This window comes from Leptodactylus fuscus, chromosome 1 (genome assembly GCF_031893055.1).
Source record: "Leptodactylus fuscus isolate aLepFus1 chromosome 1, aLepFus1.hap2, whole genome shotgun sequence".
Taxonomy (NCBI): domain Eukaryota; kingdom Metazoa; phylum Chordata; class Amphibia; order Anura; family Leptodactylidae; genus Leptodactylus; species Leptodactylus fuscus.
In genome coordinates this window covers 86,897,068-86,924,797 of record NC_134265.1, presented here as the reverse complement: position 1 = coordinate 86,924,797, position 27,730 = coordinate 86,897,068, and the positions used below count along the sequence as shown (strand labels likewise).

At 39.7% G+C, this 27,730-nt stretch overlaps 2 protein-coding genes across 2 annotated transcripts in view; both read left to right on the top strand.

Moving 5' to 3' along the window:
• Positions 1 to 10,756, top strand: part of LOC142189567 (coiled-coil domain-containing protein 60-like) — a 160,302-nt gene extending 149,546 nt beyond the window's left edge. The window contains exons 7-11 of the mRNA XM_075262178.1: positions 163 to 253; positions 3,497 to 3,776; positions 6,233 to 6,317; positions 8,020 to 8,103; positions 10,498 to 10,756. Coding sequence (XP_075118279.1) covers positions 163 to 253; positions 3,497 to 3,776; positions 6,233 to 6,317; positions 8,020 to 8,103; positions 10,498 to 10,756 — 799 coding nt within the window. The remainder of the gene's footprint in view (positions 1 to 162; positions 254 to 3,496; positions 3,777 to 6,232; positions 6,318 to 8,019; positions 8,104 to 10,497) is intronic.
• Positions 10,757 to 11,664: 908 nt separating this feature from the next.
• CCDC60 (coiled-coil domain containing 60) lies at positions 11,665 to 27,439 on the top strand. Its single transcript, XM_075273965.1, has 3 exons — positions 11,665 to 11,798; positions 17,275 to 17,464; positions 26,957 to 27,439. Exons 1-3 carry the CDS (start codon positions 11,740 to 11,742, stop codon positions 27,068 to 27,070), a joined length of 363 nt encoding a protein of 120 aa, XP_075130066.1. The 5' UTR covers positions 11,665 to 11,739; the 3' UTR covers positions 27,071 to 27,439.
• The last annotated feature ends 291 nt before the right edge of the window (positions 27,440 to 27,730 follow it).

Genomic DNA, 27,730 nt, shown 5'->3' with positions numbered 1-27,730 from the left:
TCGATTTGTCACAGGGACACATCTGATCTAAAGAGATGATGGCAGTTCTAAAATTGATGTCCGAACCTTTAGCTAGGACATCAATTTTAAAAAGCTGTATAACCCCCTTTAAATACCAAGCCAATAATATCACCTTAACCAGTCTGCATTTCTTAAAACTAGAGATCCTGGTGGCTGTAAAACTTCATTAAAAAGAATCAATAGAGAGAAGGACGTGGAGATGAAGTGGGAGCAGTTTATCATGCCGGGGAAGGTAAATGATCATTTTTTTCTGCTATAACTGCCAGAAATATTTTGCTCTGTTTTACAGGTGTAAATAAATTTGATCTCCACAAATGGAGTGCTAAATATTTCAGCTACTTAATTTTCTTTTATTGTGGGAAATATATGGAGAGCGCAGGCCTCATAAACAACTGCTATATATTCTATGTGCAATAACTGTAAAGCTGTAGTGCATAAAAGAGGGACTGATCATTATGATTCTACCGCTATGGATATGCTAATGGTGCTCGGCCTTTCCGTTTCCATTATTTAGCTGACAGCCAAAGGTCACTAACTTTGTAACCCAACTTTAAAGGGGGTTGTCCAGTTTCTTCTAATAAATGTTATTGCTTGTATAATATAAAGTGCTACAATTTTCCAAAATACCTACTATATCAATGACTTGTGGTTTTCTAGATCCCTGCTTGCTGTCAGGTTGCTGCCATACTCTTGGAAAGATGCAATATGATATATATTATGCAATATTGGTATGTTATGAATGTCCATAGACTTCTGGTAGCCAGACAACAATCGGCCAGTAGTGTATTGGTACTCTTTATTTGTACTGACATTGAGCGGATGTATATAATTGTATAGTCTTACTCTTCATACTTGTCTGTTATCCATCCATCAGGAATCCACCTGAGGCGAAGTTCACATGGAGTTTTTTGGTCAGGATTTTGAGGCCGTATCCACCTCAAAATCCTGACCAAAAAGACGGCTTCCATTGAAATCAATGGGAGCCGCTCAGGTATTTTTTCCGGGAGCGAGATGCTCATTCTTCAGGCCGTTTTGCCTCGCCATTCGGCCTGAAGACACACCCTCCTCCGGACTAGGCCCATTCATTAATCCGGAGCGGAGTGTGCAGATGGATGCCAGTGCAGTGCACTGGCTTTCAGTCTCAGCTACCCGGTTTTTGGTCTGGAACCTGCGGCAGCCTGTTTCTCAGGTTCCGGACCAAAAAAACCCAGCTGAACTTACCTTTAAGATCAGAAAAGCTGTTTGGAAACAGTTTGATTAAAAACCCATTAATTTCAATGGATTTTTAAAACAATCCGCAGGTGTATGTTTCGAACCTTTCCACTGTCTATCCGCTCTTTTGAATGGAGACCAAAGTCGGACTTGCGGGACTTTGTGTCTGTACATAAAATAATAATTCACAACAAACCGCCTCAAAACCGTTTTTTTTAACATTGAGGTCTATGAAAGGGGGATTACAACGGATAGTCTTCTGTTTGTGTCCGTTTTGCAATCCGTTTTTTCCTCTGCGCATACTCAGAATGGAGAAGCAAAAAAAGAAAAACCGAAATGGTCAAAAATGGACACAAACTGAAAAAAAACCTGACAGCAAACTGATACAAACAGTCTGTTTATTTGGACATATACAGGCATTTGGAATCCTTTTTTTAAAAATTTTTTTATGTAGATTGTGAGCCCCATAAAGGGATAACAATGTACATTTTTTCCCTATCAGTATGTCTTTTTAGAATGGGAGGAAATCCATGCAAACACGGGGAGAACATATAAACTCCTTGCAGATGTTGTCCTTGGCAGGATTTAAACCCAGGACTCCAGTGCTGCAAGGCTGCAGTGCTAACCACTGAGCCACCGTGTTGCCCCTCATTTGGAATCCTTTTTGTACCAAACAGTTTTTTTTTTATTTTTAAACGGTTTGCAATCGGACAGATACCAGGCGCAAGTGTGATCGAAGCATAAGCCATCTATTATAACATGGTCTGAACACAGTCTTAAACTGGACATATACAGCCTAGTTTTTCATTCTGCATAGAGACAATTTGGTTTCACAGAGTATGCTACATGTAACAATGTCTTATATGTTTCTTGGAATAAATGAACGCTTCACTGCAAACCTTTGTTAGGGTGTGTGTTCACACTACATGCACAGTGTACATGGCTTCTTGGCATCTATAGCCGCTGGGGTTTCCAGTTTTTTATCTGTATGAGATAAAAATATGCAAATCTATTCTCCAGAATGGAATTAGGAGAACAGTGCACTCTGTACATAGTGAAGGAGACTGTGCTAATACCAAATGGCGCCCAAAAAAATCACTCTTTTTAGCCTGTGGCGGTATAATGTGGGCCTAAAGATCCACCTACTGTATGCAGCAGGAGCTTTCCTTTTACTCCAAGTGCAGTGTGAAATGACTCATATTGTGAAAATTGTGACCAAACATGACTTACAAGCTGTCAACATGGATCTCTTAGTAATTCTCATTTACAAGAACATTTTTTATACATGCTTTTAAAGCCAGACATAGCAATAAGATGTCAAAGATGGATAGGGCTTCTAAAGAAACAGCTCGCTTTACAGTGAATGCCTGCCATGTGCTCTAGTGCACACTGGTAAATGGAATGAGAAATGTAATTTGTTTTCTTGTGTGATCTTTTTTATTATTAAAATGATTTGCTGTATATTAGAGAATAGCAACACAGAACTACTGATCTGCTGAAGGCTCTGCAAGAGCTAGGTATGAAGCAAGCCTTTTGGGTGACACATACAGATAAAGATGTGGGTTTTGTTATAAAATAGACTGTGATATCTCATAGGGATTCATGAAGCAATTACATGTTTGAGCACTAGAGGGCAGGTGTAGTTTTAGCAGCACAATATTGAATAGTATAGTTCATTTTCTGTTACATTATAATTGATAACTACAACACAGGGTGACTTTGTGTACAGCGGGTTTGTACTGTTGTTGGAGATGGCAAATGGAACAGGAGACAAAGAGGTTGTCCGGGGAAACTAAATAAATGAATAATAATAATACTGACCGTCACCAATTCCCTGTTGATTTGTGTTTTGTGTTTCTTATTTTATTACGTTATTGTCTATGGCTAATGGACGTATGATGGATGTCATGGAAGGTCATCAGTTATACTGTCAGTTTTTTCCTATGCATGCTCAGTAAGCAAAACAAAAAAAAAATAACTCCAAAAAAACGAACGGTATAAAAGGATCAGTTTAAAAAAAAAAAACGGACAATATTAACGTTCATATTAACAAAATGATAGATGTCCATTTTTATTTTTTAACAGACCTTATCATAATGGACATCCAAACTGTAGTGTGACTGCCCCCTAAGGAGACATACCAGCAATGCTTAACTGGCTGTCTTGAGAAGAGATATGGTCTTGTAGAGATAAGCCATTGATTTAATCATAACTTGTGCATTTTTCTAATACCATTTATTTCTTTGTATTTCCTTTTTTTCAGAATAAAAAGCAAAGTCAAAAAATTCTTCTCCGCAGCCACTTAAGAGCTCGGAAGTTGTCCTTTCTCAGCATCTCACGCTATAGTGGACTTTCATCAGTGCATACCCCAACTATGGGTAGTGTTTCTTCCCTACTTCCAGGCTCTGATGATGTAGTAACTGGAGCCACAACATCCTCAGATTTACCTCAAGAAGGTGGGGATGACTTGGAATCTACTGTCAATAGTTCCCTCCATAACGCAGGCAAACTGAGCAAAGAGGATGAAGAACCCCTGTCTGAATGTAAGTATTGTTGCCTTAGGATATGTTAGAGCAGGGGTCCTCAAACTTTTTAAACAGTGGGCCGGAGGCAGAGCAGGTCGCACAGACATCAGGAGCGGTGCCCTCCAATAGGTAAAGTGAAGTGCGCTCCATGGCCTGGCCCGAGCTCCCCAGGACCTTCATTATAAATGCACGCCTGCCGGCATTGTCGGCGGGGCCAGACAGAAGTGCTTGGCGGGCCGCATGTGGCCCGTGGGCCGCAGTTTGAGGACCCCTGTGTTAGAGCATGAATAACTAGGATTGTTTTGGTGTTTGCCCCTTGGGTAAGTGTTGGTTTATGTTGTTTACTACCTTTTCTTACTTTTGCTGTTATTTTGTATACTAAGGGTGCATGCACACTACGTAACGCCGGGCGTGTATGAGAGCCGTACACGCCGGTGTTACAGCAGAGCTGCCGAACACTTCCCATTCACTTCAATGGGAGCGCTCGTAAACGCCGCTGTTACGAGCGCTCCCATTGAAGTGAATGGGAAGTGTTCGGCAGTCTGCTGTAATGCCGGCGTGTACGGCTCTCATACACGCCCGGCGTTACTCAGTGTGCATGCACCCTTACATGATAATGATTACTTTACATTCTTCCATATAACAGGCAATTATCTTTTAGGAGTTTTTTTGGACCTTCCTTTATGCTCTTCAGAGGTTTCTCCTATCAGATCATTAAAGCTGTGTATTACAGCCATAGTCTGTTTTCTGATCATGTGGACACAGTGGCTGTGTCGTGGCACAAAAATACTCTGAGGAAAAAACAAAATAATCCTATTGGAATTTGGTAAAAGCATAAAAACGTCTCTAAAATAGAAGTTTTGGTTGTAGATAGCCTTTCATATAGTAAACTACTGTAAATACAAATTAACATGGTCAGATGTCTCAGGCTACGTTCACACTTGCACTGGAGTCTCCGTTCGTCGCAATATCCGCCTGAAAATCAACAGATGAAAAAGTCCTGTACTTTTTCCTTCTTCCAGTTTCAGTTTTAAAATGAAGGACTCCCAACGGACCCCGTTATAGTCAATGGGGACTGTTGGACTTGGTGTTTTACCACTAATTTAGCGGACTGCCTAGTGTGAACCTAGCGTAAGAGAGAGTAACTTATTGTATTCTTTGCGATAAATAGGTACTAATAGTTATGATGACATTATGTATAAGGAAAAATATCTTTGTACTGTGTTAGCCAGTGGATATGAAATATAAGTCTTCAGTAGTTGATACCTTTTTTAAATAGCTAACTAAATTATGACATATTGCGAGCTTTCGGGACTACTAAAAAGGTCCCTTCATGGCTAGTATAAAACAATATCTGAAGGCAAGCACATTTATACAGGAATAGAGTGTTAAATGCCCAATTGATGGAAAGCAGTACATTCAAATAAACAGTTAAAAAATATATGTATATCACTTTACAGGAAGGTTCACTGAGTTTATGGTTCCTTTGATCAGTCACGTGGTGTCAGTGCCGCACCTCCCATGAGGCGACCTGAAGCGAGCGCTTCAGGCGGCGCTATGCCAGGGCCTCAGGGAGGGCGGCATTTTTGCTAACCTAAGCCAGTCCAGGACAAGCTGTCCTGGACTGGCTTAGCACGGAGCGGTGGTTTGGGGAGGCCACTGGAGCAGCGCTGCTCCGGCAGCCTCCCCTCACGCTCAGGCAGAGCGCAGGCAGTCTCCGGGCCTGCTCTCTGCTGGCGAACGGCGCTAAGCCCCACCCCCTTCGAGTCGCCACGCCCCGATCTGCCCCCTCCTCCCGGCGGGGGGGCGGCGGCTTTCTGTACTTCGCCTCGGGCGGCGAAAGCAGCAGGTTCACCCCTGCGTGGTGTCTAGTTGTTTTTAAAACGTCATAAAACCCTGTGACTGGTTTAACCCCCTTTGGAGTGTGTTGAAGGTCATCATTAGTTTATATTCCCATATCCTTCTATGAAATTTCAAAAGCAGAAAACACAGAAGGATATGGGAATATAAACTCAGGATGACCTTCAACACACTCCAAAGGGGGTTAAACCAGTCTCAGGGTTTTATGACGTTTTACAACAAGCAGACACCACGTCACTGATCAAAGGAACCATAAACTCAGTGACCCTTCCTGTGAACTGATATATATGTTTTTTTGAACTGTTTATTTGCATCTACTGCTTTCCATCAATTGTGCATCTAACACACTATTCCTGTATAAATGTGCTTGCCTTCAGATATTGTTTTATACTAGCCTGATGAAGGGACCTTTATAGTAATTCCGAAAGCTCACAATATATCATCATTTTTAGTTAGCCATTTAAAAAAGTTATCAACTACTGAAGACTCCTCAAAAAAAAAAAAAATTATGATGACAATGTCATTTATGACATTACAGGTATAAAGTCTTTTATTTTTTTTCTGTAATCTATTTAACATGGATGTTTATGTGCCTGTGAAATATTGCTTTTCAGATATGCAGACTTTACTGCAGATGATTGCAGAAAATGTGACCAAGGAGTTAGATGAAGAAAATGAGTGGAAGACCTATTCAAAAAGGTAAAATGCAGACTGTATTAGAAAAAACATAATTGATGTTCTCTTAAACACAGTTTCTCACACATTTGTTCACTTTCAAGCCTTTACAGTATACAGTATATAACGTGCATAAGGGTATGTATACATACTGCGATTAAAAATCTAAATATATCTGAATTTAGGGTCAGACAGATCAGTGGTATAAATTGTGAATTCATCCTAGTACATGTTATGTACAAGGTAGGTAATGCAATGTATTTACAAAGTCACATATATTATCTGTAATAACTTTCAGCATGGAAACATCGTGAGATGAGGGGAGAACAAACAGGCAACGGCTGTTTTGTGTGTTATCACACTTCCTAAAAGCCTCCATCTTGACACACTCCTCTATTTATACACAACAACTTTATTTGTATAAATATTTCAACAAATTGTAACAAAATTTCAAAACATTAGGAGTCTACAAAGTAACAATCCATTCTCTTATTGCAATATTCTAAGGCTTAGGCCTGGTTCAAATCTGCATTTGGTATTCTGTTTGGGGAGTCCGCACGGAGACTCCCCGAATAGAATACCAAACGTATAAACTAGTACTTCATGAACTACTTTTCTCTCCGCATGACTCGTGCGGACACTGCGTGGAGAGCACATGGACCCCTTTATAGTCTATGGGGTCCGTGTCTTTTCATAAGCTCACTGCTTGTCATTGCATTCGGTATTCCATTTTGGGGGTCCCCATGCGGACTCCCAGAACAGAAGACCGAACGCAGATGTAAACCAGGCTTTATGGGATACTGATTTTCATTATAAAAAGAGCTCAAATCATCGCGGTCATTTGAACCTAAAGGACCTAGTGCCTGCGTTTCCATTATGGTCGCCACTTCTCTTTGAAGCAATTGCCTTTGCCGATCACCTCCAGCAGAGGGTGGATGAATTATTATAAAAGACTGTTTATTAGGGAGAGTACCATCCCACATGGGATAGAAAATCCAACTGTTTCCCCTGAATTTAATGAACTATATTGGAGGAGGACAGTGCCAGCTATTTTTTGTCTATATTTTTTATATTGATATATGTATGTATATTGTGTTAAAAGGGTAACAAATGACTTTACTCCATGAATAACTAAATCATTGTGGCCTTCCTAAACAACTTTTCCTCACAACCCTCACATCCTTATGTCCCATCTTGTACCTTTAGCAGCTTTATGTTTCCCTTTCCTTCTCAATCTGGGCCCTGACTGTCATTAAGAGCAGTTTCCAATCTTTGCTATGCACCTCATACTGCATTTTCACCCCTTTTTGTGCGACAGCCCCCTTCAGGATTCTTCCATGACCAACGGCGCCTTTTGGCATTAAAAGGTTAATTTTCTTTCTGACTGGGTGACAAATATACAATGTACAAATTGGTAGCCATTGAAAGAAATCAGAAAGGAGATTAAAGAAATTTAATCAAGCTTATTGTGGTGGGTGACTTGTGCAACCTCCTTGCTGTGACTACTGCAGTCCCTATGGTATTGCTTCCAGGCTCCTCCAAGTCTTTTGGGCCTAGGTGAGAGTGTACCCTCTGCAACCCCACAAATTATGTCCCTGATAAAATGTGGATTTCTTCTTATAAATCAGCTATTAATGGAAAGCAAGCACCTTTATCATATTAGACCAACTTCTGTTACTAAATGATTAATGGATAATATGTTAAAAGGTCAGGTTTTTTCTTACAGCGAGGAATCTCCATCTCCGGACAGAGAGACGATGATTAAGGATGACCAAGGGAGCAGCAAAAGCATCACACAGAGACCTAAAAGGTTGGAATTGACACAGTAGACAGTATTAGCCTCGGTAACAACAGAATTAATATGTACTTGTGGTCATGGCCACGGCACTTTAATGTCAAAAGTAGTCACAGCCACAACCAGTTGTTGCCTCTGTGCTAGTCAAGCATGATTAAGGCACCTTTCAACTGGTTCAGTTGTAAGGGTATCTCGTAGATGAAGACTCCCTTTAACTGTTTCCTGTCGCATTTAACTTTTTTTGAGTTGTTTTTTACTTACCGCCCTCCAAAAGCTATTACTTTTTTTTTTTTCATTCACAGAGCTGTAGGGGGTTTTAATTTTTCCTGGACAAATTGAACTTCAGAATGGTTGTAATTCCTTACAATTTAGTGGAACATGGACAATGGAATCGTCATACGTAAAAAAATGATTTATTTGAAAATATTAAAAAACATTGATACAACACAGTGCAGAAACATCAACATATACATATAAGGGGACCAATGCTACCTGTCAAAGAACATACGTGGTAGATAGCACCATACTCCATTGCTGGATTGTATTTTTGTTACATATTTACATTTTTTCAACTACCACGTATGTTCTTTGACAGGTAACATTGGTCCCCTTATATGTATATGTTGATGTCTCTGCACTGTGTTGTATCAATGTTTTTAATATTTTCAAATAAATCATTTTTTTTACGTATGATGATTCCATTGTCCATGTTCTATATTTTTGATTTTTTTTTTTTTGGATTATCATCTAAAACTTTTTTGCCTTTAGTTGTGTTTTCATATTTTTCCTGTTTTACAATTTAGTGGGAAACAGGAAAAAAATTCAGAATGAAGTGGAATTACAAGAAAATTGCTTTAGGCTCAGGCTGTATATAGTGGGCTGCAGCAAGAAAGCCCTGTAGGTAAAAACTGCGACGGAAACACATCCTGTTTTTTTCTGCAGCGCTTTTCACAGAAATTCAGCAAAAGTTTTCTGCTTCTATTATACCTATAGGAAATCCACCGGCATTTACAAAGGTATATTTGACATGGTGCGATTTCCAAAACCGCAACATATGGATTTGTGGACATGTATTTTTCTGCAATGTGCAGTTGGGATCCACTAGAATCGCTTCCAATTTCCAGGGACAGTAAAAAGTCAAACTGCGACATTTTCATCATATGCCCCCCCCTCCCAGCATTAATGCCATATTGTTATTGCTAGTTATTACAGCACTCACTCTGTAATGTAATCTATATACTGTGGCGATATCAAACTGATATAGTTTTTGTTATGTTATCATTTATACCATTGTGAGAAATGTCTAATGTCTTGATAACTTTTCATTAAAAAAAAAATTTGGGAAGTGAAAAAAATGGCAGTTTAGCTATTTAGATTTTTTTCCCTGATACAGTGTTCACTGTATGGGGAAAATATTTTTATATACAGTATTTGTAGTTTGGAGATTTTCAGATGTGGGGATGCCTAATTTATTTATGTTTTTGTATATTTAATTTTTTTGTTATCTAAGGAAAGAAGGGAGTGATTTGAATTACCTTTAAAAAAAATTTTTTGTTTAAATAACATTTTTTTTCTGTAGTTACATGTCCTGGTAAGATGAAACCTGCAATCATTAGATCACATGTACCATAGTCTACAATACAACTGTGATCGCAGGCATTACTGTCAGGTCTCTTCAGTGGATAGGAGGTTATAGGATTCACTCTGCTTCAGAGCAAATGCCAAATTTAAAGACCCATGTTGGGAAAAGTTAAAACAGCACCCAGCCCATATACAAACAGGCCTCCTATCTCAAAGCAAAGACAACAAGTAGATTAAACACTATGGATATGTCTAATAAGTTTTTTAGCTTATAACGCATAAAGTGTCACAAATTTTTTGTGCGAAAAATTGCAACGTTGTTTTACTTCTGCACCACATTCACCACTTCGTCAAAAATGGGGTGAGTGACGAAAGCAGAGGGGAGATGTAAATGATGGGGAAAATGTACACCAGCTACAAGCACAGCGTGGTAGAGGATGCACCACATTTATCAGGAAACCTGCACCTTATTATATTTGCTGTTTTGTTGTTTTTTTAACCAAAGCCAGGAGTAGATTGAGCAGAAGAGAGAAGAATAAGAACTACCTATATATTTCCCATTCCTTTTGCAGCCATTTTTGGCTTTGGCTCAAAAAAACATAGCAAAATCTGCAACAAAAAAAACCTGTGTTTCCACAACGTGGGGCCTCAGCTTTAACCTTCTAGGCATTAAAATAACAGAGCCTGCCAATTTTAGATGAATTATTATTATTGATTCATAATGGAGGAAGTCTAATATAGTGCATGAACTACAGTTCAGTATACTGTACTTTACAGCATTATCAAGAAAAATGAATCATGTATGAATCTGATGTTTTATCATGACAGTTCTCCTGCACCTCATTTGTCTCCTACAAACCTCTTCATAAAGGAGAAAAGCAATCTCTCGTCTGAGATGAGAGAGACGTTCTTTGACGTGGCTGATGAAGCAAATATCTACATACATGATAAGGTGGAGGCAATGGAAAGGCAAGTGCAAGCATATAGTGAAGAAGTGACTATTGTTACTTCACAGTATGTGACTCACATTGATACCTGTTATTTTCACCTTGTGGGGAATTTATCCATCTCGGACTGGGGTGAATAAGGGCCCTGCAGTAGAATACATTCTGGGGGCCACTGTGCAGGTGCATGAAAAAATGACCTCACTCCACTCACAAATTGCTAGAACTGTTCCACTGTTCCACACATATTCTTTTAAGTAGCAATTTGCTGCCTAGTCATTCCTTTGGACTGTTCATGTCCTCGGTGCTGTTAGTAATATGATGAATAGTTCTTGCCCTAAACTAGGCCTTCTTAGCATTGTGAGCCAGGGCTACATATTCACATAGCAGTCTTTATTAAGCAAGAAGATGACTGGTGATTTGGGTCCAGCAGAAACATTGAGAAGAGGGACCCAAAGGATCCTGGCTGGCCTCCCTATGTGCCTAGGCGTAATCAGATCCATCCAATGCGTTACATGGGTAGTTAAAATAATCGACTCAGTTTATTGTATGGACACACAGACTGGTTGAGATGCTGTATGCTGCTTATTATTGTACTGTGCTCCACTCATGCAACTGGTGGGGGATTAAACTGTACCCCTGTTATTAAAACTAACATTTTCTTAATTTATTACCACACTGGTATGATATGATATTTTAATAATTCTGGCTCATACTGTGAGATACCATGCACCAAAATTGAAATCTATGCCATTGCCAGTCGGGGCCTGGAGTACATTTTAGGTACTGCTCACCTTTTTTTTGTCATAAGTTACAGTAAGTCATTTGGTCCCGAGGTGTCCTTACCCCAATCTGCCTTGATCTCTACCCTGCTCCACTCGCTTTTCTAAAAAGTGGCAAACGATTCAGAAAAAGAGAAAGTGCCACGTTTTTTGTCACAAGCTGCCATATGCCAAAAATGCTCTAGAACACTGGCTTGTCTAGTCTATGTGCCTCCAGTGTGTTTTGTATCTGTCCCATCTTCTGTAACACCATTCACTTCTTTGATAGGAGACGTCAAGAATTGAACACCCAAAAATATCAATCCCTAAATACAATTACTAACTTCCGTCAAGATCTGGAGAAAATGCGAAATGCTTATCACCATGTAAAGGAAGAAAAGGATTACACAGACACTAGGAACTGGTAAGTCAAGAAACATTTACTGGCATCATGTACCGTACCTACGCCCTTCAATTAGAAAAGTAAATAGTGCACAGATACTGTAGCCATCAGCACAGAACTGGCTCCCATCTCTGTAGGCCTGTTTATAGCTTTTAGATTGTTTTGTGTTAAAAAACAAAACTTGTCTCCATTTTGGGGAGAAAACATGCTTTTCCAAAGCTGGATGAAAGCTTATGAAGATTTTAAGTACTCTATTCTGTGTCCATGAGTTATAGCAATGTCATGTAGGCTGGTTTTGCATGGAGCTTTTTTACTGAAGAAATGCATGTGGTATATAACTGCAGTAATGGCTAGAACATTTTGTCTAAACTTTTCAGGGCGGGTTCACACCAGTGCCCGTTCTCTGCTTTGTGGGTTTCTGTCTTCTGCCCCAGAACCTGGACAGGAGACGGAAACCCAGCAGTCAGTGTCCACCTTTGAGCACCTGTGAGCGTCTTCTGGTCTCTGCGGCGAAACCATTTTTTTTTTTTAAACAGACACAAAGTTCTGCATGTCTGACTTTGTGTCTGGTTAAAAAAAATGGTTTTGCCACACAGACCAGAAGGTGCTCAGGAGCAGACACTTTGCAAACCCATTCAAATGAATGGGTTTGAAAACTGACTGCTGGTTTTGTCTCTTGTCCAGTTTCTCAGGCAGAAAACGAAAAACTGCAAAGCGGAGACCGGGCGCTGGTGTGAACCCATCCTCTCCTGTATGCTGACACACATTACAAACATATGTACTTGAATACATTTGTCTAATAACAGAGAACAACAGTGAGCAATTGATGCATATATGTATATACACTATCCTCTGATAGTGGCTGATAACCAGGGGCGCAGAAGGGTTCCAGGAGCCTTAGATGGCCCATAAGCCCTGGTATCAGTATTGAGATTGCAGCTTCCATCTGGCCTATAAGCCAAGGAGATCCACAGATTGCTCTCACCACACTAAGATTGATTAAACTCCTTAGCACCCGTAACCATCACTATCAAGAATTCGCTGTAGAGATGAGGTAGGGGGCCCGGATTGCTCAGGGTCCCGCAAGACCTTAGCTACCCCACTGCTGATAACAAAAACCAAGAGTGAGCGATTGAAGTATCTATCTATATTGTGACAACATGGGGGGATCATTTTAGCTCCTAGGATTGGTATCTCTTGGTCAAGATGACTGGCACATCATTGTATATACATCTCCCTATATTATAAAAATGAATTTCTGTCTGTCTGTCTGTCTGTCTGTCTGTGCTCTAATGCGAACCAAACGACTGGACCGATCTTCACCAAATTTGGTACGGAGATACTTCAGGTATCCGGGAAGGTTTAAGACGAGACTCCAACTCGCTCGGACGCACCGTTGCTGAGATACAGCATTCCAAACACAGTGCCCCCCCCCCCTTAGCCAATACAAACCTGCAAGTCTTTCACTCATATTCCAACTGCAATACACACGGTCCACACGGGGGAGGATTAGATACGCGCGTCTGCACACAGTACCACACGGGGGAGGATTAGATACGTGCATCTACACACAGTACCACATGCCATAGGATTAGATACGTGCATCTGCACACAGTACCACATGCCGGGGGATTGGATACGCGCGTCTACACACTGTTCCACACGCCATAGGATTAGATACGCACCTCTTCACACAATACCACACAGGGGAGGATTAGATACACGTGTCTTCACACAGTTGTACACGCCATAGGATTAGATACACACGTCTGCACAGAGTACCACATGCCGTAGGATTAGATACACACATCTACATACAGTTCCACACTCCAGAGGATTAGATACGCACGTCTGCACACAGTTCCACACACCATAAGATTAGATACACACATCTGCACACAGTACCACATGCTGTAGGATTAGATACGCGCGTCTACACACAGTTCCACACGCCAAAGGATTAGATACGCGCCTCTTCACACAATACCACACAGGGGAGGATTAGATACATGCGTCTGAATACAGTACCACACTTTGGAGGATTAGATACATGCCTCTGCACACAGTACCACATGCCAGATAATTAGATACGCATCTCAGCACACAGTACCACATGGGGGAGGATTAGATACGCTCATCTGCACACAGTACCTCACGCCAGGGATTAGGTACACCTGTCTGCACACAGTACCACACGCCAGAGGATTAGATACACGCGTCTGCACATAGTACCACATGCTGTAAGATTAGATATGCACTTCTGCACACAGTTTCATTTACCGGAGGATTAGATACACACATCTGTACACAGTACCACACCAACAAGGATTAGATACTTGCGTCTAAACACAGTACTGCATTGGGGAAGGATTAGATACAGCTTTACTCCAGGTATCCATAACAACTGATCACAGGTTTTTCACTGATATCCAAAATGAGATACACATAATCACATGACGCTTATGGACATACACACAAACCACATATAAAATACACCAGTGCAAAACTGGACAATTCTTATGAGGCCACTACACAAACATAACATGTAATATACCCGTGCGAAGCCGGGTCCTCCCTCTAGTAGTGTATATACTTCAAAACTGGCCAAAAGAACCTTTATTCTCTTTGCATAGACATATACTGTACATTACAGAACAAAAGTAAATCCTCAACTACCTAGCTGCTTTCCCGGTATGCTACTACTCAGTATCTCCACAAACATAGAATTCCCTACCATCTCATATGGTTCTGGCTTCGACAGCCCCTGCTACAGCCTGATTCTTCTCCAGACTGGGAATATAATATTATGGGAAGAATTATACATCACTTAGAGAATCCTTTCCTGAAAATATTTTGCACGGTCACTATGAAACAAGTGGCAAGAAATGTAAAAAGTAAACGGATCATGACGCTCTTTTACAAATATGGAAGATTTGGATAGTTTCTGATTAAAGGTGGTGTTCTGTGATTATTATACTTTTATGTTGTATCATACATGACCAATGCCAGGCTTCATAGCCCCTTCGCCAGCAGAGGGTGCACATTATATATGAGCAGTTGGGCACCCACTGATATGCAAGTCATTTTACATTTGTGGGAAACCTCTTAGAAACAAAGGAAAAAACAGCCATAACAAGCTCTTTTCTTAGAATGTCCCCCTAATGTGTCCAGTGCTGGTGGTCACACATGTCCAGTAGCCACGTTTCACTGTCCAGATCCTCAAGTACATGTTATTTCTACTACAGTACAGACCAGCCCAAAAGACCTGGCACATTAGAAGCAGATTATTCTTTGCTTGTCAGTGGATTAATGGATCTGAATGGTTACAGATCTTGTGTACAAAGGGATCTGGGACTGTGAGACTGAACCTCTGGATGTGCTTGTTCAGCATGCTTGTACTCTGATAAGGGGATCAAAAGAACACTAGAGGGCATAAAAAGAATGTAATAGCAATATCCAAGTACAGGAGCATTTTTCTTACAAGATTCCAAATGGGAAAGTTACGTCTTTCATTATAACAGATAAATATGTTTAAACATGTGAGAACCTTTCGTTAGATTTCTGATTTATGGCAATCATTTTTTGGAATTTCATTTCTGTTTTTTATATTTTTTTTTTAATGTATTTTTATTGTTTTTTCATATGGGCTCTTACCTGCTAATAGAGCAAGGGAGGGCCCTCAACTCTCTAGCTATGACTGCCTCTTTCAGTGAATGTAAATAAGACATGACTGTCTTTCCTATATGGAATAATAGCACTAGTTATTGTTTTTCAAATGTTTAGATGCATTTAGCCTTATCAATAATATGTCCAGACAAGCTTCCCATTATTCCAATCTCCTGTCACAGTGGCCCCTCCACATAATATTGTGTCCTATAATGGCCCCTACACACATTATAATGTTTCATAGCAGCCTCCATACAGTATAATGTCTCAGAGTGACCCCTACACACAGTATAGTGCCACATGTGGCCCCAATGGCAGAACCCATACACCACCCACAAACTATTATTATACTCTGGGGTCTTTTCAGACCCCAGAATATAATATTGGGTGGTCCAGGGGAAGTGGTAAAAATAAAAACCAGTGGCTCTTACCTATCCTGGGCTCCGCCACAGCCCTCTTCAGTAACATCACAGACGTGGGTTACACCGGTGTCATTATTAGTTGCAACAGCGGCCTGACCCATGTGATGTCTGTGACATCACTGCAAGGGCCGAAGACTGCATTGACTCAAGCCAGAGGTGAGTAACACTAGTTTTTATGTTTGCTCACCTCCTCTGGGCTTCTGATCATTATACTCTGGGGTCTGAAGAGTATAATGATAGCAGTATTTGTTTGGGTTCATGCATGAAATACTCTTGCTACAGGCCCACAGCCTTACTTACAAATCCTTGTTCCTGCTCACAGCCTCCTCCGCATTCCCTCCTTCCCTCCAGGAGGCCCCAGCGACGTGATGTGAGACACACTGAGTCCCCTGAAGGGCAGAAGGGGAAGCGGAGAAGACAATAAGCAGGAACGGGGATCAGTAAGTAAATAGGGCCTGGGCCCCCCCAAAGTCCCAATCCCTATGGCAGCCACTACTGCTGCAGTATTTTTTACCTGGGCCTTACGAGTCAATCTGTTGCGATGCTGGGGGCTTACTAGCAAAGAAATGCTACCATGAGTGCCAAAGAAATGCAATTCTACTATACAATAATAATTAATACCCTCCCCAGTAGTAACTACATGCCACAGAATATACCTCCCAGAAGAGCCAAAAAAAGACAAAATACTTCTCCAAATGTGCCAAACGGCACAGTACAGCATCACATCTCAGTAATGGCAACCAAATACAACAGTGCAGAACAAAATACTGAAGCAGAAGCACCAAAGACCACAGTAGCACTGGCACTACTCCCCAACCTTCACCTTTCCTAATGGCAGGTAAAGTCTCCACCTTTCCACCTCTAGCCCATTGGCAGCAGCATTCTCCTCCTAAAAAAAATTAAAAAAAAAAAAAAAATTCCAAACTTGGAGCAAAACATTCCCCAGTTCCAGACTTCCCACACTATCAGGAGGATCCCCACAAGAGAGGGAAATGAGATAAGGGAGTACCAAAGTATGATGGCTCTGCCTCCAACTTCAAGTACCAATCTATGATGTCTCAGCTTCCAGATTACAGCATTCAGGGACAGGCTGAACTGCTAGGCCTCACATTGAACTACTCCCAGATCAAGGACCAGTGTGTTCTTGGTGTTGATGATGTCATCACAGGCCCTTCAGCCTTTCTTATCATAGAGACTACACTGATAATACAAGTCTGGTGTTATCAGTGCAGTTTCTGCTTTAGAGTGCCTGCCTTGTACCAAAGCTGTCACTGACAGGAATCTGCACCTCGCTAGTGAAGCTTGCCTCAGTTTGAGAAGCATCTTTGCCATTGCCATTTCTAGGAAATATCAAATTGAATACAGCTTTTCTAGTAACTTTTCATATAAATGTTACTTTATGATTTCAGGTTTATAATGCTGCTTTCAAGGATCCCATCTACTCTAAAGAACAACCAGAACATACACAAGATTTTAGAGAAGCTGGAAAAGTTAGAAGAAAAACAGTTCATCAGAATACGGCCCAGCTCTTTCCTTAAGGTTCTGAATGGACTTCGTACTTGGGAATTGTGTTGTCCTCACATAAGTGTGGCTATAGAGGTGAGACTTCATGTTATCCCTTTCTATTATTTCTGTGCAGTGTCCAGATTATAATTATCTCCATGTATTACAAGACCTGTAAAGAATTTGCTTTAAAATTTGCTTAAAGTAATCTGTGCCAGTTTTATCACAGTCGCTGATCCTGAATGACAAATCTGGCTTTGGTTTATACTATCTAGTCTAAGTTTATGCAACGTCTTAGTTGGCTCACCTTGAGTAAGAATTATATACTACAATTTTGGTGCATTTGTAGCTTATTCTGGTTCATTTAAGCCATGGCCCCTTTTTATGAGAATCCTCATCCACATGTCTAACATTTGAAACATTTTATTAAAAAATACACATTTTTAGCCATATTGCGGCAGAGATGTGCCACGTTTACACCAGCATCTAATCATAACCACAAAGTAAATCTGGGCCAGAGTGTTCATTTTGCTGTTATTTTACTACATTCATTACTGATAATATCAGTATTTCACTATTATCTAGGTAACCCTGTGTTCACATCGAGAAGCTATATATAAATGCTGATAGGCGCCATAGAATAAACTAATAATGTACCTTTAATTAACAATAATGAAATGTCTGCTAACCTTTAGTTTCTGAGTGGATGAAGAAAATGTACTTACTGCTGTTTTGTATCCACCATCACTAGTTACAATTCTTGTAAAAGCAGTTTTATGGAAGGATGGTATGGTCATATATAACCCTAAGTCCGAGTTGGCTCGTGAAAATTCACCTTAAGGGTTTATTCACACGGAGGAAAATGGTGAGGAATTTGGTTTGGAATTTCAGCGCTGAAAAAGGAACCCATTGAAGTCAATGGGAGGCGCTTTTTTCAGCGCTGAAATTCCACACCAAATTCCTCAGCATTTTCCTTCGTGTGAATGGACCCTAAAACATACATGACACCTGACATAATTAAATAAGCCTATATGATCACTACGAAGTGTATGTAAATAAACCTGTTATAATAGATAAAGAGAAAAGAAAGGACTCAGTAGCCCATTTTGTAGCTGGTTCAGAAATGTAATAGTACAGTCAGCATTGTGTGGATTTGGACGTTGGACAAAAACTATGCCAATACTTGCGTGAGCATTTTCTATTTCAACTACTGGTAAATATATAGATATTTTTGAAAGTCTTTCACCTATGATTCTGAAGAACTGTTGAATACACTGAAGATATTTTCTCATTTCTTCACATTATTATATTGGAAACCTTTTCTTGATATTTGCATAGATTATGATGATAATCTGTCTCCATTTTTATATTGGAATCCCCTGTAGTATGCCGCTGCCAAGATGGGCCATCACAAGTACTGTATTCCTGCTATGACGTACAGTGATTGAGCTGCCTCAGGCAGAAAGTACTAATGCAGGAAGCGGCAGGGGAGGACATATTGTGACTTTCTGTGCAGCTTTTTAGAATTGTTTCCCTTGCTGTCAGTCAGCACTAAGTCTTCTTCTCCATCACTGACAAGATAGGACCAGGTGGTACGGTGAGCTCATCCATTACTAACTTGGCCACTATCACCTTCCCCTGGTAGAAAACTGGAGTTATTCTTATATACCCAGAGCTGAAGTATTTATCATGTCACTCACTAACCCGTCATTCTTTTCCCAAGATGAACCGCTGTGAATGACAGCAGAATAAAATTTCTTTAATGAGTCTGGAATATAAAATGACATACAGAAGTAAAAAACATTCACCTTTTGTGCACTTTGAAAACCTTATATTCTATAAGTGCCTTCTCACGTCAATCAAATCGGCACCTTCTCCCTCCAAACAAGGTCATAAAAGAACTGAACAGCTTTGTTTACATGGTGACAGATTGGCTGTTAAAGGGGTTGTTCACAAGAATGCTACTCTTGATCTATGTTTAGGATAGGTGATCAATACAATCTGATCATCCCTTTTGATCAGCTATTTGCAGTGCCACACTGTACCACAACTAGCAAAGCTCGGTACACAGTGTAGCGGCTGAGGAAGTCACTGGAAGCTCAGTCCAATTCAGATCAATGGGACTGAGAGGGGATTCAATATCTTTCCTAGCTGCTACAGTTTGTATGGAACTGTGTTACATATTGTACACTATGGAAACAGAGAGGACAGTAGTCAGATCCCTGCTGAAATGCTATTGATGACTTATCCTAAGAATTAGTCATTAAATGTGCAGTATACTTATAGATAACCCCCTTAGGCTGAGACTCCACATTGCATTTTTTTGAGCCAAGTCAAGAATGCCTACTAGAGGAACGAGAAATATAGAGGAGGCTCTTATACTTCTACCTTTTGTTCAGTCCACTCCTGGCTTTGGCTTAAAAAAAAAAATCGCAACAAAATTTGCAACAAAAAAGCTGCGCTGCCACAATGTAAGGGCATCAGCCTTAGGCCGGGGCCCCATGGGACGGAAACGCCGCGATTACTGTCAGGACAAAGTGTATGGGATTCTAGCGAATCTCATGCCCACTTTGCAGTAAAAACCGCTGTGCAGACACTCCAGAGACAGAAACAACCATACAAGAGTACATCAGACACTCAGCATAAATGTCACTGATACTATGACACGAATTCAGTTAGAAATAGTAATATTTATTAATGAACAATAAGTAAAATCTCATACAAAAGGGAAAAGGAGGATGCAGTACTCATACACGATAATGGAGTCGGCACAGCCGGTCACACGGCCGAAATGCGCGTTGGGTTAGGACTCCCCACAGCCACGGGCTCCTGCAGATCACTTTAATATGGGTAAGGGATCCATGTTTTCCCTATAGGCATGTCTGTTGGGCTTTCTGCCAACCTATATTGAGTATTGACTCTTTACATTTTTCTACTTGGGTTTATTCAGGCATGCCACCTATGGGTATGGCTGGACATATGTAGCATTCACTTTATATGATTATACTGGGTCTCCCTTACTCTGTGGTATATATATTTTTTTGATAGCATATTTCTCTTTCCTTCCTGATTTTGAAAATACTCATATACCTCAGGCGGGAGATGATGCACATCTAGATATGTATATGTGCCCATACAGTCATGTGGGTAACAAGTAGTATCTCAGTGTCATTATGTATTTACATTTCAGTGGTCTGACAGTGTTACACCCGTATTTGTGGGCTGTCCATTTCTTTTGAATTATTGGTGTTCTGTGTGTTGTCTTTATATGTTATATAACTTTTTATTAATGGAATTTTGTCAATAATAAAGTATGTTATTTTATAATACTTTTTGTATATGTTGAATACTTCAAACCTTTTTGGGATTATACATCCCGAATCGTTTCTCATAAGTATATAGCATGGGGATTCAACTCTTAGTAAAGTAGTATACATATGGCACCATACTATAGTCCATAAACGACATGAAATATACATATACAAGGAATTGTACTAGCACAGTTGCACAATAACCATGCCAAAGGGTAAGTATGCATGTATACATAAAGTCCTACAAATCATCAAAGTTAAAGGGGTATTCCCACGTCACATACTCATCAGTCTTTACTGCTGTAAAATCTTCTTTCTTTCTGGTTTCTTGCACCATTTGGTGGGCGGGGTTTCACATGCAACCTGCCGTTTAGCTCCACCCCCAAATCCGCATGTAGCTCCACCCACCCATATTGGACTATGAAGTACAGGCAGCAGCAACTCCATTCTGTGCTACATACAGAGACTGCCTGTCTCTGCCATAATGAACACAATTGAATTAGCTAGCCTGATAACTGGGAGAACAGAAGAAATTAAAGCAGCTCCTCTCCCCTATCTGATAGCAGGAAGCTAGGTCACGTGGTGTAGACACAGGAATAGCTAGATACACAGGCTCGCTCCCTGCACTTAGCCCCTCCTCCCTCCCCCCTGAGAGCAGCAGACACATCACTTGACTTTTGAGCAGCTAAGTCAGGGCTGTGGCCACAATGAATTGAATAAGGTAAGATATTGGACAAACAAAGCAGTTTTGCTGAAGCAGTGTATTTAGGAAAAGTCTTACATCCACATTAACAAGCAGTATAGATAGGATCCTTGTGATGGGACAACCCCTTTAATACATAAGATGTAATGCCTTACCCATAATAGTATACACAGGTAAAGGGAGAGTAGAGGACACAGGTGTAAGCGCCGGCTCCCACCCGACCCGTTTTGGCACGCCTGCCTTCGTTCAGGGGACACTCCGTGGTTTCCGACACCAGCATGGTTTTGGAAATCTCAGCATTTCAATTATACCTACAGAAATGCTGGCAGTTTTCCCGTAGGTATAATTGTAACAGAAAGTCTGTGGAGGAAAACTCTGCAAACTTTCTGTTTAAAGATGCGTTGCCGCTGCGGTTTGTCCTGCAGCACTTTTTTTGCTGCAGGACGTCCTATGGGGCCTTAACTTTAAAGAGTTTTCCTGGGTTTCTGAAAACGCTTTGCAAGGTGAATGGCAGGTTGTGGCAAAAACGGGAGTGACTTTTTAATGGGCTTGGCTACATGTAGTCATAATATGAAAATACTAGACCCCAGATTGTTACTGGTTAAATAAAATAAACTATTGCTTCATTTTAATTTTATTATATTTTAATTTATTTATAGGAGTACACACGAACACTTTCCATTCACTTCAATGGGAGCGCTCGTAGTGAAAAAAGCAGCCCATTCATTTCTATGGGGAGCGTTCGTATGCCGGCTCCCATAGAAATGAATGGGAACTGCTTTATACGCCCTGATTCTGAACGAGTTTTATGTTCAGAATACGCTGGCGTATACTCAGTGTGAACTCACCCTTATTTTATTAATTTTTCCATTAGGAAATGAGTCTGGGATTGAATAGGTGAACAAATAATTTTTATGGGTATTTTTTTCTTATACCAGGTTCTTTCTTTCCCTGTACCTGTATGTTAAATACAAAACTATTTCTATTTCTAAAATCCATATTTGAAGCATACAATGTACTTATAGTGCCTGTGGCTCAGCCAGTAGGGTAACAGCTTAATTTCTTGGGTTAAATTGATGGATGATGGAGGACATCTGTATACTATGTCCTTCTGTTGCCCAACTTTCAGAAACCCATGGATAACTTCTTCAACATGGCTGCTGAAACCTTACATATAAAAAAATTAAAAACAAAAAATGTGTAAGATTAATTCTGATTAGAGGCAGAAAAGGTCTTTTGGTACCCAAGTCAAGGTATGACTACCCGTGACCCACCCTGAGTCCTTAAAGTTCAGCAAAGTGTAGAGTTTAAGTATGAAGTGGAGCTCTCATTGTTCCTTGGCAACTACAGCATTATTAGCAACTTGGAGACAGTTTCTTTTTTTTGTTTGTTTGTTTTTTTGTTGGGGGGGGGGGGGTTGTTATAGTTAAAAGTGGATTTCAAAGGCATAGGAAATATAAAAGTATGACTTGCACCTCTCTGCGTGGAATCCATTTTTTTTTGTTTGTTATTTTTATCAAATTGCAACGAGCGCTACGTATTGTATTTTTTCTCAGGTGATTTGCCAAAGAGTTCTCTAAAAGCAAAAAACACCTGGAAATAAAACATCAAAAACATGAAAATTGTGTTGGTTTTTTTTACAGTCCCCTTTTGTGTGAAAAAAGCTTTGAGGGTATAAATCCTCATAGTGCAAAAAATAAAACTGTTTTGACATATTATTCGCAATCAATATTTTTTAATTAGAAAAATTTCCAAATGAATTATGTTTTTAATTTTCATTTTGACTATTCAAATATTTTTCCTAGGTCAAAAAGGGATACTCTCCCTTTCCTCTATCAGTGTTAGCATATAGCACATCATTTGGGCTAGCATGGGATCCTATTGTAGGGAAATGATCCTTTAAGCTCACATAGTCTTTAGTTATTTACAGTTTAATTATAAGTTGCACCATGAAGCGGCCATAAAAGCCTGATTCATACCTCATATTTATATTCAGATCCATCTTAGTTAAACAGTATTCCAAAACCTATTAAAATATTTTCCTCACATTGACACGTCTTTAATTAAAGACAGTAGGTAAACAGCTAAATGAGTAAATATGGATATGTTTCTCACACACAGATTTATGTAATATTCTTATTCTAAACAGTATGGTATGATAACCCTCTTATTTACTTATAGTTTACTTGGATGGGGTAAACTACTGTGTTCATTTAAGATACTATAATTGCTAATATACTATAATTGCCACCTTTTGTGTCACCCCCTCTACCTCATAGATTGTAAGCTCTTGTGAGCAGGGCCCTCAGTTCCATTGTGTGAAATTACTTTCTTTGTATTGTATCTTTCTGTCTGTATTTGTACCCTACAAATTGTACAGCGCTGCGGAATATGTTGGCGCTATATAAATAAAATTTATTATTATTATTATCTCCACTTCATAAGAAAGACTGAAAGAATAGGCAAATATTCAGTCAGATCTCAAAGTTAATGGAAAGAAATCTGTACTTTTCTATGACTACCGGATACACTATGTGGAGTGTATTGCAAGTATTGGGACTCCTACATATTATACCAACAGGAGCTTTTATGACATCCCAAGTCTAAATTCATAGGTTTGCATATGGAGTCCTCTGTCCCCTGCTGCTAAAATAAGATTTGAGCGTGTATGCGAGAATTGTAGACTATTTATCCAAAAGAGTATTTGTGAGGACAGCCACTGATGTTGGACAAGAGGACCTGGCTCACACTCTTCTTTATAGTTAATTCCAATGACCACCAGGCCAAATATCTGGGTATGTATCAAAGTATTAAGATGTCCCTTCCCTCAAAAATAACCCCATAGCATTATTCTTCCCTACCAAAGTTTAGTATTGGAGCAGTGCAGAGAGACTGGTAACATTCTCCTCACATTCTCCTAATCCAGACTCAACCATCAGAATACTAGATAGAGACGAATGATTCATCATTGCTCAGAACAGGTTTCCACTGCTCCAAAGTCCAGTGATGGTGTGTTTTACTTCACTCTATCCAATGTATGACATTGTGCTTGCATGCAGCAGCTTAGCCATGGAAACTGTGTAACCATTGTTTGAATATTTGTGGCAACAGGAGGCTTGTGGAGGTGAAAATAAAATATGTTCACCTGTCCTCGGTGCTCCATTGTCTGTTGCTGGTGTCCATTTGGTTGCATGCTGGTGCCTGGATACCATACAGTAAGTCCTCAGCATCACATGACCACTAAGACCAATCAGTCTTTGAGGCACCTGTGTGAAAGTGAGCAGACAGTAGCTATAATGCCAATGAAGTTTACCTTTAGTAGAACTTTGAGAATTGCTAAGAAAATCCGAGACACAAGTTGAGTTGCTGTATCATTCAACGGCACTTTTTATCTTTTTATTCCCATAGTTTCTCAACCGACTCTGAAGTGCTATTTAATATTACCACTCACATGGACAGATGGGGACAATGAAAAAAAAATCATTGTAAAAATCAGCTGCATAGTAGGGATACTCAGGGGTACTTGAAAATGAGGTTGTACATTTTTTAGGGATTTGCATATTAAAGCAAATATAACGGCAGGTAGTATATTGTAGCTCACTATAAATCAATTTCTTGTAATTCAGTATTTTTATGTGCATTGTTGTTATATAAGTCATGTATAGAAAGAAATTCCAGTGGTAAGCTGGTCAGGGCAAGAATAAACTACTACAACAACTGTGTCTATTTAGGTGAACATGGATACTGTACATCAAGTGGTCTGTTAACTCGCAAAGAAACGTAACTAAACATATTTGAAACATATTTAAACTACTAATCTCCCTTCTCTCACACACATAACGAATAGCAGACAGTGCACACAGACACTTCCGGAGTGCGCGGAGAAGGCTAATTAGCATATGAATAAAAAGGGGCTCATTCAAAAACTACTGAGGCAATTTACATACAAAAGGTAGGTGTGGAATAGCCTTTCTAAAGGTTATGCAATATGTGCTTACTAGCTAAAAATGACATTTCCCAATGATAGAGCCCCTTTAATATTGACTAACATCTAAAAAACAAGATCAGCATCTATCTCTGCAACGACATACGTGTACCTCCTTGCAGATACAAGCTGCTGCAAGTGACTGTGCAGCTGCATTACCAGGGAGTTAACTTTTACAACAGCAGAACCTCCCATAGAGAAGTTAGGGACTGTTTATTACCATCCTTGTCTTCTCAATCACAGTGTAAACCACTATGGGAGTGGCCATGATGTGATTTTCCTTTGGACTGGTGGTCATTTGATATGCTGTGGCCTGGGAACAGTAGTTGCTGCGTCTAGATCTGAGAAGACCCAGATCCTCACAGCAGTGTAGCTTAGCTGTATTTCTTCTGTAACTGCAGCTAATTTATCAGCCCGAGATGTAAGAGAAATAAGAAAAAAAAATAAAGTAAAAAAAATTGTATATACAGTGCCCACACGACAGATTCTAGCCCCATCCCTGGCAACACAACATTGTGTCACCTACATACGTACAGATTACAGCTTTTTTATTATTTTTTTATTAGCACTTAGTACCAAAAATGTGTCCTGTCCTGAAATAGAGAAAATGGCCTGGTCCTAAAGTGGTTAAAGTGTGTTTTCCAGGACAATGATATTGATTTCTGTGACCTCTTCACTGCTTACCAAGAAAAGAGCAGTAAATCCAACCGACATCCAGTCCAAGTTTCATGGCCAAAACTTGGTCAATAAAGGCTTTTATGTTGCAGCAAACCCTGGAGAGAGCAAGCTCTGTTTATTTGTGAAAGCACGTGGGACAAACAGAAGGTTAAAGAAGTTAACAAAATGTTTCAGTCATTGTGTACTTGGATGATCTTTTAATTGATTATCATAATATTCATTCCCAATGCTTGATAGAATGAATGAATAAATATTTTGATTTGAATATTTCAAGATATGAAACAAATCCAGAATCTCAGTACAACATATTGCCCCCCCCCCCCCCCCGCCAAAAAAAAAAAAAAAAAAAAAACATTTAATGACCCTGATTATCAATTAAGAGAGGATTTAGCAAATTTGAAGGGAGCGATTATGGATACTAAATTCAGAATGAATTTTGACTACATGCTTTAAAACGGTGTCTAAAAAGAGCATGAATTCTGCACTACCCTAACCCATTTTGACAAAAAAAAAGAGATAGGAGATTTAGGCAGGTACATTTTTAATAGTAATGAAATTGCAGGAGAGAAAAAAAAAAAAACATTTGAAGCCCAAAAAGGAAAGAAAAAATTGGTATAAATGGTTAAATACAATCTGTTGTATTTGTACATTAACAAGTAAGTGATAGCACAATATCTAGGCATCCAAACTTTGTTTTGAAAAATCGAAATGAAAAATTGTTCTGGTTCATAAGACTAAGTGAATATTTAATTGTGGAACAACGCCTTTAATAAGAGAGTGCGTAAGTGTAAATATTAAATATACACTTTAATCCATTGTAGAGACGTTCAAAAAGAATTGCCTTTTAAACAAAGAGATTGTATACTTCTCCATGACACATTTTATTCTCCTTATTATTCTTTGCTTTGCAGTTTGTAAGAGAACATCTAGTGCAGATGCCATTAGAGGATTACATAACCTGGCTTCAGGCTCGATTGACTTCTTCACCATCAAGTAGAGCTCAAAGTGCACCACCACAGAGATGACCTGTGCAAGTCTGTATAATAACGTATCACCAGCAGCCAGAGAGAAACCCTACACCACTTTGAACACTCGGAGTTTTGTTCTTGATTTTTTTTTCTTTTTTTAGTGCTTTTTTGTGTTTTCGATAATGAAGAAACTCTCTACAGAGTTATGTGTTTTCATCTTTTATAAATATTTGATTTCTACTTTTCTATAAAACTATGCAATGCTGTTTACAGATGCTGTAAGGTTATTTTAATTCTTCATGAGATGACTAAATATGTAACTGAGCTGTTTGCTTAGTATGAGACAGCTGCCAAAAGTTTCCTAATAGGAAGTATCACATTGGCTGCATTCAAATCATGCTTGGCCGTACAGTTGCCAGTCTAAGTCTGGAGATAAAATGTATACTGTACTGCGGTGTTTCCTAACTTTTTGTACCTTGTGAGCCACATTCAACTAAAAATGAAGGAACGACACATTAAACACATAGAAAAAAACGTTATATAGAAAATAGGGTATACTTCCATTGTGTATATCACCACTGAATAAGCAAGGACAAGCCACATAACTGATGGTTGAGAGCTACATGTGGCTTCCAAGTCAGCGGTGGGGAACCACTGCTGTACAGTGAGCTCCTATGTGGCAGAGGGGCATCCTTTTGGCATATGTCTCACAGGTTT

Bases quoted from the DNA above. Each gene is read 5' to 3' on its own strand.
- CCDC60 (XM_075273965.1), top strand. From the start codon at position 11,740: ATGCGAAATGCTTATCACCATGTAAAGGAAGAAAAGGATTACACAGAC. The intron at 11,799-17,274 runs GTAAGTCAAGAA...TTATGATTTCAG, and splicing joins TACACAGACACTAGGAACTG to GTTTATAATGCTGCTTTCAA. The intron at 17,465-26,956 runs GTGAGACTTCAT...TTTGCTTTGCAG, and splicing joins ACATAAGTGTGGCTATAGAG to TTTGTAAGAGAACATCTAGT.